General features: G+C 54.9%; 2 protein-coding genes and 1 pseudogene across 6 annotated transcripts; 2 read left to right on the forward strand and 1 right to left on the reverse strand.

Annotated features, from left to right (window-relative positions):
* The first annotated feature begins 10 nt into the window (after positions 1-10).
* MRPS7 (mitochondrial ribosomal protein S7) lies at positions 11-5,701 on the forward strand. Its single transcript, XM_010387616.2, has 5 exons — positions 11-321; positions 856-1,047; positions 1,163-1,226; positions 1,698-1,865; positions 5,032-5,701. The coding sequence occupies exons 1-5, from the start codon at positions 239-241 to the stop codon at positions 5,251-5,253; spliced, it is 729 nt and encodes a 242-aa protein (XP_010385918.1). The 5' UTR covers positions 11-238; the 3' UTR covers positions 5,254-5,701.
* On the reverse strand, positions 5,557-11,677 carry MIF4GD (MIF4G domain containing). Of its 4 annotated transcripts, XM_030922639.1 has the most exons (7): positions 10,862-11,677; positions 9,876-10,007; positions 9,130-9,249; positions 7,577-7,686; positions 7,240-7,395; positions 7,033-7,125; positions 5,557-6,293 (listed from the first exon to the last, which is right to left on the reverse strand). In XM_030922639.1, exons 2-7 carry the CDS (start codon positions 9,955-9,957, stop codon positions 6,066-6,068), a joined length of 789 nt encoding a protein of 262 aa, XP_030778499.1. In that variant the 5' UTR covers positions 9,958-10,007; positions 10,862-11,677; the 3' UTR covers positions 5,557-6,065. The 4 variants fall into 4 exon arrangements, with proteins under 4 accessions (XP_030778499.1, XP_010385920.1, XP_010385919.1 ...); XM_010387618.2 differs by lacking the exon at positions 9,130-9,249 and having other exon boundaries at positions 11,120-11,677; XM_010387617.2 differs by lacking the exon at positions 9,130-9,249.
* A 411-nt stretch (positions 11,678-12,088) lies between these two features.
* LOC104681379 lies at positions 12,089-12,862 on the forward strand (annotated as a pseudogene). The gene has a single exon (XR_750577.2). The product of XR_750577.2 is annotated as an uncharacterized LOC104681379 (transcript).
* The last annotated feature ends 31 nt before the right edge of the window (positions 12,863-12,893 follow it).

A 12,893-nucleotide genomic window follows, 5' to 3' on the forward strand; every position in this document is an offset into this window, starting at 1 on the left:
GGGGCCTGAGGGGAGTGAGTGCCGTCACCGAGGGCCGCGCCAGACTGCGACAGATATTGGGAGGGCAAGTGTTTCCTTTTGGCTCTTCCCTTTGGACCCCGGAGTGAGAAACTCTAACGTCCAGATCAGTGAAGAGAAACGCCGATTTAGGACCCTGAGGAGTCTTTGTCACCCGTTTCGCCTCACTCGCTCAGGCGCGCCGAGGGCAGTCCTTGTGGGGTCCTCGTGGCCAGCCAAGATGGCTGCCCCCGCAGTGAAGGTTGCCCGAGGATGGTCGGGCCTGGCGTTGGGCGTGCGGCGCGCTGTCTTGCAGCTTCCAGGGTGAGAGGGCGGTGGGCAGCGGGGGGTGCCGCTTGGTTCTACACGAAGGGACCTGCGAGGAAGGAAGGGGGCCACAGGCAGGCCGCGTGGGGTCCTGGAGAGAGCATTGCTCTGGGGGCCGGAGTATCTGCATTCAAGCTTCTAAGTTAGCTGCGTGACCCTGGGCCAATCTGAAGGTTTAGTGACTACCTCTCGCCTAAGGGGTCTGGCTGATCTAGGGTCTAACGCGGAGCTGAAAGTGCGGTTCAGCTAAAGAGCTCAGAGCTGGGATCGCCTGTGAATTGGGAGGGGTGTGTAGGCGCCAAGCCCATCCTTACCGTTAGCACTTGACCAGGAGGAGACTTTACCCACCTGCTTGAGGGATGTCCTCTTACTTCTTGGGACAAGTACCTGAATTGTTGTGGCTCAGTTTTAGCTCGCGGTCTCCGCGCCGCTCTCCCTCGTCGGGACGTTGGCAGCCATGCCTATTGTTAAGTCAAACCTACTCGCTTGTGAAGTCAGCTTTTGCCTGTCTCCTCCTCTTCCCCCTCCTAGGCTAACTCAGGTGAGGTGGAGCCGCTATAGTCCTGAATTCAAGGATCCCTTGATTGACAAGGAATATTATCGCAAGCCTGTGGAGGAGCTAACTGAGGAGGAGAAGTATGATCGGGAGCTCAAGAAGACTCAGCTCATCAAAGCTGCTCCAGCAGGGAAAACAAGTTCTGTGTTTGAAGACCCAGTCATCAGGTTAGATGGAAACAAACATTTGTTACATGGACTAGGACTATCCCAGGGAGGGTCTCTGGTGAGGATTCCGTGATACAGCCTTGGAGAGCTAAACATGTTGCTTTTCTCTTTGAAGTAAATTCACCAACATGATGATGAAAGGAGGAAACAAAGTACTGGCCAGATCCCTCGTGACTCAGGTAAACAGCACCTCCCTCCTCAGTCATCTTTCTTTTGCCCTCCACCTCATAGCCTTGTACTTGGTACTTTCAGTGTAGCTTAAGAGGAAATGGATTCATATACCTATTATTAAGATTAATTTTCCTGCATATGTATGGGCTTTTATGAAGCCCTGTAGGAGTCAACAACTGCCATTCCTTGGTGTTTCAGAAATAAACACACAATTTAAAAAAAAAAGGGAAAAAAAAATAAAACAACTGCCATTCCCCACCTCACTCCTCCTCCACCGACACCACAAATCTCAGTCCACTCTTTTTGTCCTAGTCTAGCAAAGGGAGAGGCACTTAAAAACTTTGTTTTGGATGTGCTGTGAGAGGAGCTGCATTGCCATAGGAGAACCGGAGGATGGGAGTAAAGGACAAGGTACTAGCTTGGCTGAGTAAACCCTTTAGGGAGCCTGGGGCAGCCTCTTCCACTGTATTCTTTTGCAGACTCTGGAAGCTGTGAAAAGGAAGCAGTTTGAGAAGTACCATTCTGCTTCTGCAGAGGAACAGGCAACCATCGAACGCAACCCCTACACCATCTTCCACCAAGCACTGAAAAACTGTGAGCCTATGATTGGGCTGGTACCCATCCTCAAGGGAGGCCGTTTCTACCAGGTGAATGAATGGCCAGGGCAAGAAAGCAGGACCCCTCACATGTGAAACAAGATAGGTGATACCTGGGAGTTGGGTCAAGATTGATAGCTTTCTAGCTTGTGCAGTGGGATTGCACCTGTAATCTCAGCACTTTGGGAGCCTAATGCAGGATAGCTTGAGCTCAGGAGTTAGAGACCAGCAGGGCGACATAGGGAGACCCCATCTCTACAAAAAAAAAAAAAAAAAAAAATTAGGCTGGGCGCGTGGCTCACGCCTGTAATCCCAGCACTTTGGGAGGCCGAGACGGATGGATCACGAGGTCAGGAGATCAAGACCATCCTGGCTAACACGGTGAAACCCCGTCTCTACTAAAATACAAAAAAATTAGCCGGGGGTGGTGGCGGACGCCTGTAGTCCCAGCTACTCGGGAGGCTGAGGCAGGAGAATGGCATGAACCCGGGAGGCGGAGCTTGCAGTGAGCGGAGATCGCGCCACTGTACTCCAGTCTGGGCAACAGAGTGAGACTCCGTCTCAAAAAAAAAAAAAAAAAAAAAAGCCAGCTGTGGTGGTGTGCACCTGTGCTCCCAACTACTCAGGAGGCTGAGGTAGGAGGATCACTTGAGTCCAGGAGATCAAGGCTGCAGTGAGTTGTGATTGCGCCCCTGCATTCCAGCCTGGGCAAGAGAAAGCTTGTCTCAGGAAAAAAAAAAAAAAAAAGGCCGGGTGCGGTGGCTCAAGCCTGTAATCCCAGCACTTTGGGAGGCCGAGACGGGTGGATCACGAGGTCAGGAGATCGAGACCATCCTGGCTAACACTGTGAAACCCCGTCTCTACTAAAAAAAAATACAAAAAACTAGCCAGGCGAGGTGGTGGGCGCCTGTAGTCCCAGCTACTCGGAGGCAGAGGCAGGAGAATGGCGTAAACCCGGGAGGCGGAGCTTGCAGTGAGCTGAGAACCGGCCACTGCACTCCAGCCCGGGGGACAGAGCGAGACTCCGTCTCAAAAAAAAAAAAAAAAGAAAAAAAAAAACCCCACTGGCATGGTGACTCATACCTATAATCCCAGCACTTTGGGAGGCCAAGGCCGGTGGATTACCTGAGGTTGGGAGTTGGAGACCAACATGGAGAAACCCTGTTTCTACTAAAAATACAAAATTAGCCAGGCGTGGTGGTGCATGTCTGTAATCCCAGCTACTTGGGAGGCTGAAGCTAGAGAATCGCTTGAACCCAGGAAGTGGAGGTTGCGGTGAACCGAGATCATGCCATTGCACTGCAGCCTGGCGACAGACCAATACTCCGTCTCAAAAAATAAAAGAAAGGCCGGGCGCGGTGGCTCAAGCCTGTAATCCCAGCACTTTGGGAGGCCGAGACAGGCGGATCACAGGGTCAGGAGATCGAGACCATCCTGGCTAACCCGGTGAAACCCTGTCTTTACTAAAAAATACAAAAAAACTAGCCGGGCGAGGTGGCGGGTGCCTATAGTCCCACCTACTTGGGAGGCTGAGGCAGGAGAATGGCGTGAACCTGAAAGGCGGAGCTTGCAGTGAGCTGAGATCCGGCCACTGCACTCCAGTTTGGGTGACAGAGTGAGACTCCGTCTCAAAAAAAAAAGAAAAGATTGAGACTGTCATTGTCCACTCGTCTGAGTCCTATAGCAGAAAAATTATAGGCAGAAGATGGAAGAGAGCAAAAAGTACCTAAATAACATCTGGGAGCCCACCTCCCTTTACCTTCTTCTGTCAAGCATCCTGTGTGTCCTAACCTGTAAAATTCTCATGGTGAGGGACTGTTCATATCCTATCTTCGTATGCCAGTGTTTGCCATAGTGCTTGACCCATAACTGATGCTTCATCCGTGTTTGTTGAGCATTACTAGGTACCTCTTTCATAGCATTTAATTATATTGTATTGTCCTGAGTTTTCTTGTGTTCTCCTTTTTCAGTATCAACTCCATGGGGTAGGGACTTCTTCATTATTGTCTGCACTCTTGTGTCTGGCATGGTACTGACACATAGTGAAGGCCTAGCAAATTATTTTTGGACGGGGGGGTCTTGTTTTTTTTTTTTTTTCTTTTAACTGTTCTTACAGGGTCTCTTTGTTTTTCTTTTAACTTTGTTTTTTTTTTTTTTTTTTTGAGATGGAGTTTCACTCTTGCCCAGACTGGAATGCAGTGGCGTAATCTTGGCTCTCGGCTCACTGCAGCCTCCGCCTGCCAGGTTCAAGAGATTCTCCTGTCTCAGCCCCTGCACCCCACCCCCCACTGCCCACCCCGAGCAGCTGGGATTACAGGTGGCCGCCACCATGCCAAGCTAATTTTTTTGTATTTTTAGTAGAGTATTTTTGTATTTTAGTAGAGGGTTTTGCTGTCTGAAGACTGAAGGGGTGTTGTTTTTAGGTACCTATGGTCTGAGGCAGATAAGTCACCCCAGCTAATGGGGCTTTTCCTATTTGGTTCCTATAACAACTTGGTAGGACTACCATTTAGGAGGGAAAATGGCCAGTGCTTTTCTTTTCTTTTTTTTTTTGTTTTTGTTTTTGTTTTTGAGACGAGGTCTTGCTCTGTTGCCCAGGCTGGAGTGCAGTGGTACAATCTTGGCTCACTGCAACCTCTGTCTCCTGGGTTCAAGCAGTTCTACCTCAGCCTCCCAAGTAGCTGGGATTACAGGCGCCTGCCACCGCGCCCAGCTAACTTTTGCATTTTTAGTAGAGATGAGGTTTCACCATGTTGGCCAGACTGGTCTCGAACTTCCGACCTCAGGTAATCCGCCTGCCTCGGCTTCCCAAAGTGCTGGAATTACAGGCTTGCGCCACCGCGCCTGGCCTTCTTTTTCTTTTTAATATATGGAGACAAGGTCTTGTTATATTGACCAGCCTGGTCTTGAACTCCTGGGCTCAAGCGATCCTCCTGCCTCGGCCTCTGAAACTGCTGGTATTACAGGTGTCAGCCACTGTGCCTGGAGAGGCCAGTGCTTAATGAGTGTTTGCTGAATGAACGCCTCTTATGTCTGCTGCACTGGGGTCACCTGAAGGTGAGGGAAGCTCAAAGAAGAAAAGACAGGCCCTTCTCACCAGGCCTGACCAGGGCTGGTCCAGAGGGAACGTGTGGTTACTCCTTAGAATTCAGGGAGGCAGGAGGCCCCAAACCCTGGCAGACTCTTGGATCAACTTGCCTATGTCCTGTCTCCCCAGGTCCCTGTACCCCTACCCGACAAGCGCCGCCGCTTCCTAGCCATGAAGTGGATGATCACCGAGTGCCGGGAGAACAAGCACCGGCGGACACTGATGCCGGAGAAGCTGTCACACGAGCTGCTGGAGGCTTTCCATAACCAGGGCCCCGTGATCAAGAGGAAGCATAACATGCACAAGATGGCAGAGGCCAACCGTGCCCTGGCCCACTACCGCTGGTGGTAGAGTCTGCAGGAGGAGCCCAGGGCCCTCTGCCGCAGCAAACAGTGTGAGCCACTGCCAGGCTGAAAGCTCCCTGTGGGTTAGGGATGTGGCTCCTTTGTAAGGGTGGGCAGGCCTCATGAGAAAGAGGGAGCAGCATGGTCACTATCCGTGAATCCTTCTTTCTTTGAGGCTGGAACTTACTCTCTCTGCCCCCATTTCCTTATAAAGAGGGAGCACATTGACTTGGGAATTTCCTCCAGGAAACTCAGGGCCGTCTTCTCTTCCCTTAGATTGGGGTGGACCTTTGGATATAAAAGGAAGCAGTTTTAGTATTAGAAAAGATTTATTAGAAATTCTCACGCTGAACTGGTGTAGCATGTGGTGCAGCATTCATTGAAACTGGCTGGAGGAAATAGGCTTGCTTCCAGAGTTGTCCTTGCACAAAATGTATAAAAAGCAGTTTCTGGTGTGACTTGTGCTCTGTCTCCACCCCTTGACATCCCAAAGCATCCCAATGGCTATGCTTACCCATTTTACAGATGGGTAAACTGAGGCACCAAGGTAGTAGCTGCACTAATGGTTACACACTGCAGTGGCTCTTAGGAGTTGCTCTTCTCTGCCTGGCCCTGGTGGGAAGGTGGTGGGGAAAGGGGCTCAGGGCAGGACCATGGCATAAGTGGGAAACATCTCACCAGGAGACGGGAAAGTCTAGAAGGGAAGACGCTCAAAGTCTAGAAGGGAAATGTCTTTGGGTGAGGCAGAGACTCCACTGCCAGTTTCAGAGGTGTGTAGAAGAAAGGCCAGCGCTGGCGAGGAAGCCCTGATCTGGAGGCCTAGTCAGAGACTTCGCTGTAGTAATACTTGTGAGCAGCTGGCGTCGTCTTCCAGCCGGCCGCCCGGAACTCAACGATCTCCAGCAGCAGCAGCTGAGCCAGGGAGCTGAGGCCAGTTGGGAGCAGGAAGCCATCCCGGATCAGCACAAAGAGCTCATCCATACGCTGCCCATTCATTTTCTCCAGCTGCTCCCCGACCCGGTGCAGCTGCAGCACCAAACAGTCCACCTGCAGGGGACGGCGGGGGGGTGCGGGGGGGTAACATGAGTGAACTGGGGCAGGGCCAGCCTGTCACACAGCATTTGCCAAGTGCCAGGTGCTGTGCCTTGCCTTTACACTCATTCCCTTGCTCCCTCCTCACCATCCAGTGGGTACTTCTTTACCATTGAAGCAGAGCTATCACTAATGATCTGAATTTGACTGGTTTTACAGCTCTGCAGTGTTAGCAGAGTTTTGCAGGAGCCAGCTGTGCTGTGCTGATGGTATCATTCTCTTACTCAAGCATTTTCAGTGGCTCCTATCAGACTTCCACATCTTACACAGAAAGAAATGAGTTTCGGGACTTCCTGAGGTCCCTTGTCTGGCCAGGCTCCATTCAAGCCTGTCTCCAAACCACTTCTTCATCCCACTCTCCTGCCTCCCTCACACTGCCTGACCCTGGTTTGGCTTTGGGGCCATCTGTACCCACAGCTAGCCATGGCTCGCACAGCTGCCATGAGAAGTTGGCTTTCTGACTGAGAAGGAAGCTGCTGAGCCAGTAGGTTTTGGCTGCTGTCTGTATTGGATAAATTCCAGACCTGGCAGCTTGTCCTGTAATTCTGACAGGCCTTAAACACCCCCGCACTCCTGCCCCAGAAGTGACACAGTCCTCAAAGGCCTCCGTGAGCAGTGAGCTGACACTCGTCGGCTCAGCCAGACTGTCCATCCCGCAGCCTTCTGTGCTTGTGCCGGGGCTGGGGCCACCCACCTCCTCCTCCTTGCTCAAACTGTCTGGCTGGGCCAGCCGGAAGAGGCAGTCATAGACAGGGTTCACCAGGGCCATCATGGGCATGTTGTTCACCTGTGAGGGAGAGGAGGGGTCAGAGCACCAGGCTTAGTGGCCAAGGGGAACAGTCCAACCTGGGCCTCAGGTGACAGGCCATGTCGCCTCCCAGGGTGGCTGCCGGGGCCTCACCCTCAAGTAGTCAAAGATGTTGCAGATAAAGGTGACATAGCAGACCCAGCCCTGCAGGGAGCGTGCTCGCAGCTGCTCCCGAGCCTGGTACTCCTGCTGCAGCCGGTTGAGGAGTCCACGCCGGAAGACACTCTGGCCTGCTTGTTTACTCTCTGCCTGTGAGCCAGGGAGAGGAAGGTGAAGGGTGGGGGGCGGTGCCCCTGCAACCCCACCCATCCTATGCCTCTCTATGCCTTTGAGCTAGACCCTGTGCATCTCTGTCCTACAGGCCAGGCCTTCTGCCCACTCCTGAAGCACCTTCCTCAAAGCAGCTTCCTTTACTCTCCCAACCCCCAACCTGAATGATGGCGTAGCACATGCGTCCCGCTTCCTTGCTGAACACACAGTCCTGCAGAGAATGGTCCACAATGACATTGGCCACTTTCTCCAAGTCCACAGCACCCGGATCTAGGGGTAGAGATAGGAGGGGAGTCTAGAGCTGCTGCTTTATCACATTTGCCTCCACCTGCTTCTAAGAACTTGAGATACTTAGAGTAGAGCACTCTCATATGCTTGAAGTGAAAGATCAGAAATCATACAAAGGACAGTGACTTCAGTGGTGCAATCAGCCCATGGTACTTACAAGAAATCATGGCCGAGCTCGGTGGCTCACGCCTGTAATCCCAACACTTTGGGAGACCAAGGTGGGTGGATCACCTGGGGTCAGGAGTTTTGAGACCAGCCTGGCTAACATAGTGAAACTCCATCTCTACTAAAAATACAAAAATTAGCCATGTGTGGCAGCTCATGCATCATCTCATGTCATCCCAGCTACTTGGGAGGCTGGGGCAGGAGAATCGCTTGAACTCGGGAGGTGGAGATTGTAGTGAGCCGAGATCATACCATTGCACTCCAGCCTGGGCGACAAAGCAACACTCCGTCTCAAAAAAAAAGCAAAGAAAAATAATACAAATGGCCCGGTGTGGTGGCTCACGCCTGTAATCCCAGCACTTTGGGAGGCCGAGGCGGGTGGATCACCTGACGTCAGGAGGTCGAGACCAGCCTGGCCAACATGGTGAAACCCTGTCTCTACAAAAATACAAAAAATTAGCTGGGCATGGTGGCGGGCACCTGTAACCCCAGCTACTTGGGAGGCTGAGGCAGGAAAATTGCTTGCACCTGGGAGGTGGAGGTTGCCGTGAGCCAAGATTGTGCCATTGCACTCCAGCCTGGGCAACGAGAGCAACTGTCTCAAAAAAAAAAAAAAAAAAGAGAAAAGAAACCATACAGAGGACAGTAACCATAACAAACAGCTTTAGCTGTCTGTCTGCTGGTTGCCCAGTCAGAGAAAATGGGGAGGTTTATGTGGCTGGTAGGAACCAATCAAAGAAAGAATGTAGTTTCTCAGGAAACACATCTTTTCCTGGCACTAGATTGAGGAAGGAATACTAACCAGGACATGCCTCCAACAGCAGTTTCACAAGAAAAAGTGGTTTTTTTTTTTTAAACGGAGCCTCGCTCTGTCACCCAGGCTGGAGTGCAGTGGCCGGATCTCGGCTCACTGGAAGTTCCGCCTCCCAGGTTCACGCCATTCTCCTGCCTCAGCCTCCCAAGTAGCTGGGACTATAGGCGCCCACCACCTCGCCCGGCTAGCTTTTTTTGTATTTTTTTTAGTAGAGACGGGGTTTCACCATGTTAGCCAGGATGGTCTCAATCTCCTGACCTCGTGATCCGCCTGTCTCAGCCTCCCAGAGTGCTGGGATTACAGGCTGGAGCCACCGCGCCTGGCCAGAAATAGTGTTCTTATACTACACACATGCAAACTCCAGACAAGAGAGGGCCACACAGGGCCTCCCAACAGGCTCGGCTTGGCACATGATGGCTGCTGCTAATTATTAGTTGAGGACAAACTTCTGTCCTGCGTGTTACAGCGGGAAGGCATCAGGCGAGGGCAATTACTATAGCTCCTCTGGCAAACGGAATATTCTCCATCTGTTTCAAAGCAGGCAGCTGTGCATTCAAGAGACGGGGCTATGGCAGCACAGAAACGAGCAATTCAAATGTAAGCGCTTCAAGGGCAGAAGCTGTGCTCTTTTTTTTTTTTATGATTAAACCTTTTTTTGTTGTTGTTGAGACAGGGTCTCGCTCTGTTAGCCAGGCTGGAATGCAGTGGCAGGATCATGGCTCATGGCACCCTCACCCCCCGAGGCTCAATCAATCCTCCCACCTCAGCATCTTAAGTAGCTGGGACCACAGGTGCGTGCCACCATGCCCAGCTAATTTTTCAATTTTTTTTTTATTTTGTAGAGATGGGGTTTACACCATGTTTCCCAGACTGGTCTTGAACTCCTGGACTCAAGCAGTCTGCCCACCTTGGCTTTCCAAAGTGCTGGAACTACAGGCATGAGCCATTGCGCCTAGCCCTATGGTTAAACTTTAAAAAAAGTCTTTACAGTCTGAGAGGTGACGGATTCATACTCCAAAATAATGGCCTCAATGTAGCTTGTCTTCCAGTTCAAGAATTACGTTGCCGACTCCTATCGCCAGAGAATGAGGGGAGGGGTGGAGGCATTCACCAGGCTCAGCCTCTGGTGCCGCCTACAGGGGCCCTTCTCTGTGGCTCCTGACCCCAGCTCAGGAAGGGGTCCCGTGCTCACCTTTGAGTGCTGTCTTCAGCAGCTGCTGGGTCTCTGCATCAAAGGACTGGATTTTATACTCCTCTCTACTGGGCTCCCCCATGACTAGCCAGCCCCGGTAGCTCTTGACTGGGCTAGGACTAAGGACAGCACCTGGGGAGGAGAAGAGGCGAAGGGAGTGGCCTCAGGTGTGGAGCGCAGGGCGCGTTCCGTCCTGCCGGCCCTGGGCGGGGCTGACCGCGCTCGGACAGGACTCCAGGGCGGTCCGTGGCGTGCAGTGGTTGGCTGACGGCCCACCAGGCTTGGCATCTGGCGGGGACTGGGCATCAGCCAGGCACCTGCTGCTCAGTTTAGAAACCCCTCGCTTGTGGGATTACACAAGAGCGAGAAGCTGAAGCAGGAAAGCGCCCACCCTCCAGTCCCAGCGGGAGGCAGGAGTGGACTGGGGCAGGGTGTGTGCGGGCGGACGTTACGGTTGCTTAAATAAAGCAGCCTGACGCTGCTGGCCCAGCAAGATGCCGGGTGAAGGCCAGGCTGGGAACTCCAAGCGGTGCGACTCTGTCCCCAGTAGGGCTCCGAGGCCCTCTCCCCAACCCTCTTTCTGGCTTTTGCCTAGTCCTTGGGTCTAAACACCCGCCGCTGCATCCGCCGGATGGGGCCGGCCTGCGTAGGTAGGAACGCAGGCGCCCTGTCCGCCCCCCAGACCCGGGCCAGTTTCTCCCCGGGACAGACTGGTGGGACTGGCTCCCGAGTGGCTGTAACCCGGCCCTACCCACTCGAGACTCCTAATTCCTAAGCTCCATTCTGGAGCTTTCCTCTTACGGGGCGGGGGCAGAAGCCTCCCGCCGGAGGCTCCCCTCTAGCCATAGGAGGCGCCTTTAGGGTCTCCAGCCCTCGACCGCTCCCCCCGTGCCCGGAACGCCCCTCCCGGCAGCACAGGGCTGACTGCGTAGCCCACGGCCCAGGATCCCGCGGGCGGGAGAGGCGGCTTGGGGGCCGGGACCCACCTGCCGGGCCGGCGGCGCGCGCGCGCGTGCCCGGGGCCGCTTGGCCGCTGGGAGCGCGCAACCAGCGTCCGGCGCTGCGGGGGCTGCCGTGAGCTCATCTCCTCGCGTGGCGCCGGGGAAGGGCCGGCTCGCCGGCGCCACCTGCCGAGGTCCCGGGGCACTGCCCTGGCCTCCAGGCCGCCCCGGAAGCCACCTCGCCCGCGTGGGATCCTGCTACGCTGCCACTCAGCCGCAGGCGGAACTCGCTCGGCTCGTCACCTCTTCACCCGGTGCGCCTCGGCCCTGTCCGGGCCCACGCCGGACCTGCCGGATCCTCGATCTTGCGCGTGGCCCCGCACTCGACCCTCCCCGGAGCTCAGCTGCACGGGGCCGGGAGACGCCGCTGGGCTGCGCGGCGTGGGAGGAGCCTGCAGAGGGCGTGGTGGGCCCCGGTGGGAGGAGGAACAGCATCTGCTCTGGTCGCACCACTTTCCCCTTTCCCCCCACCCAGGTAGAGAAGGCAGGGTCTGCAGGACCGGGACCAGCCACAACCCTCTCCCGCTCCAAGGAGGACATGGTCGAAGCGAGTTTCAGGTCAGAGGGGCAGCCCTGAGAAAGGGGCCCCGTGGGCAACTCGCGGCCATCGGTTGTTGCGAGTGCCCTTGAAGTGGCGCGGACCGGTCCACCGCCCGGCGTCTGCCCTGAGTGACAGGAGGGCACCTAGAAGGCGGGGAAGAACTGCCGCCGTTCCTGCCGCGGGACCGGGAGGAACCTTGCCGGCGCTGCCCGCGTTTTCGCCTCCTTTTAAAAGAACCGCCAAAGTGGTCACCAAAAACGGAGGATAAAGAGAACGCTCAGCTGCAGCAAAAGAAACTAGTGGGCAGGAGAGATGAAGAAAAGCTTTAACGGAATTTCATAAAAAATACATTCAGGGCCGGGCGCGGTGGCTCAAGCCTGTAATCCCAGCACTTTGGGAGGCCGAGACGGGCGGATCATGAGGTCAGGAGATCGAGACCATCTTGGCTAACACGGTGAAACCCCGTCTCTACTAAAAAATACAAAAAAACTGGCCGGGCGAGGTGGCAGGCGCCTGTAGTCCCCCAGCTACTCGGGAGGCGGAGGCAGGAGAATGGCGTAAACCCGGGAGGCGGAGCTTGTAGTGAGCTGAGATCCGGCCACTGCACTCCAGCCTGGGCCACAGAGCGAGACTCCGTCTCAAAAAAAAAAAAAAAAAAAAAAAAAAAACATTCAGGCAGCTGCAGCCTCGCGGCCCCCGCCGCAGCCTGGACCTTGGGAACCAGCAGCCCAGAGCCAGGAAGCCTCAGCATTCAGGGCCGACAGAACCCAAAATCCCACATCAGAGGCAGGGAAGGATGGTGCGAGGAGCAGCCCAGGACCCACACGCCAGGGCCAGCGCCGGTTCCCAGTGGGTGCCTCCTTCCAAGGCTGGAGAGGGAGGCAGAATGGAGGGCTTCCCAGGTCGGAGCAACCCTACAGGCCGGGCAGGTGGAGGGAAGGGTGCAGGTCACGTTCTGGAGACCTCCCCTCGGCCTGGAACTGGTTTCTCCTCTGCCTCTCCGCCTGTGGGTGTCCCTGTGCTCTGGTAACACCCCAGGCACCAGCTGTGCCCTCACCAAGGTGCCTGCCCGCCCCTTCCTTCTACCATCCCCATCAGCGGGGCTGCTTCAGAGCCACGGCCCTTCTGGGGCTACAGGGGAGGATGCACCCACAGCATGCTCTGCACTGAGGAGCAGGCAGTGGGTGCTGATGCCACCTGTCCTGCCGACAGCTCCTCACCCAGCAAGGCTGACCCAGCCCCGGGTGAAAGAGGGGCGACTGAGGTAGATTGGGGTGAGGCTGCACCTTCACCCATGCCTGCCCACAGCATGGCCCCTCCACTTCCTGCACGAGTGCTGGGAACTGCTTTTCATGGAGCCCCACGGATATGACCAGCCCGGTGCTGGGAGAGGACGGCCTGGGTGGTGTGTGTCTGCAGACACGAAGATCTAGGCACGGGGCCCAGGAAGTGAATGGCTCAGCCTGGAGTTTCCCC

This window comes from Rhinopithecus roxellana, chromosome 19 (genome assembly GCF_007565055.1).
Source record: "Rhinopithecus roxellana isolate Shanxi Qingling chromosome 19, ASM756505v1, whole genome shotgun sequence".
NCBI lineage: Eukaryota > Metazoa > Chordata > Mammalia > Primates > Cercopithecidae > Rhinopithecus > Rhinopithecus roxellana.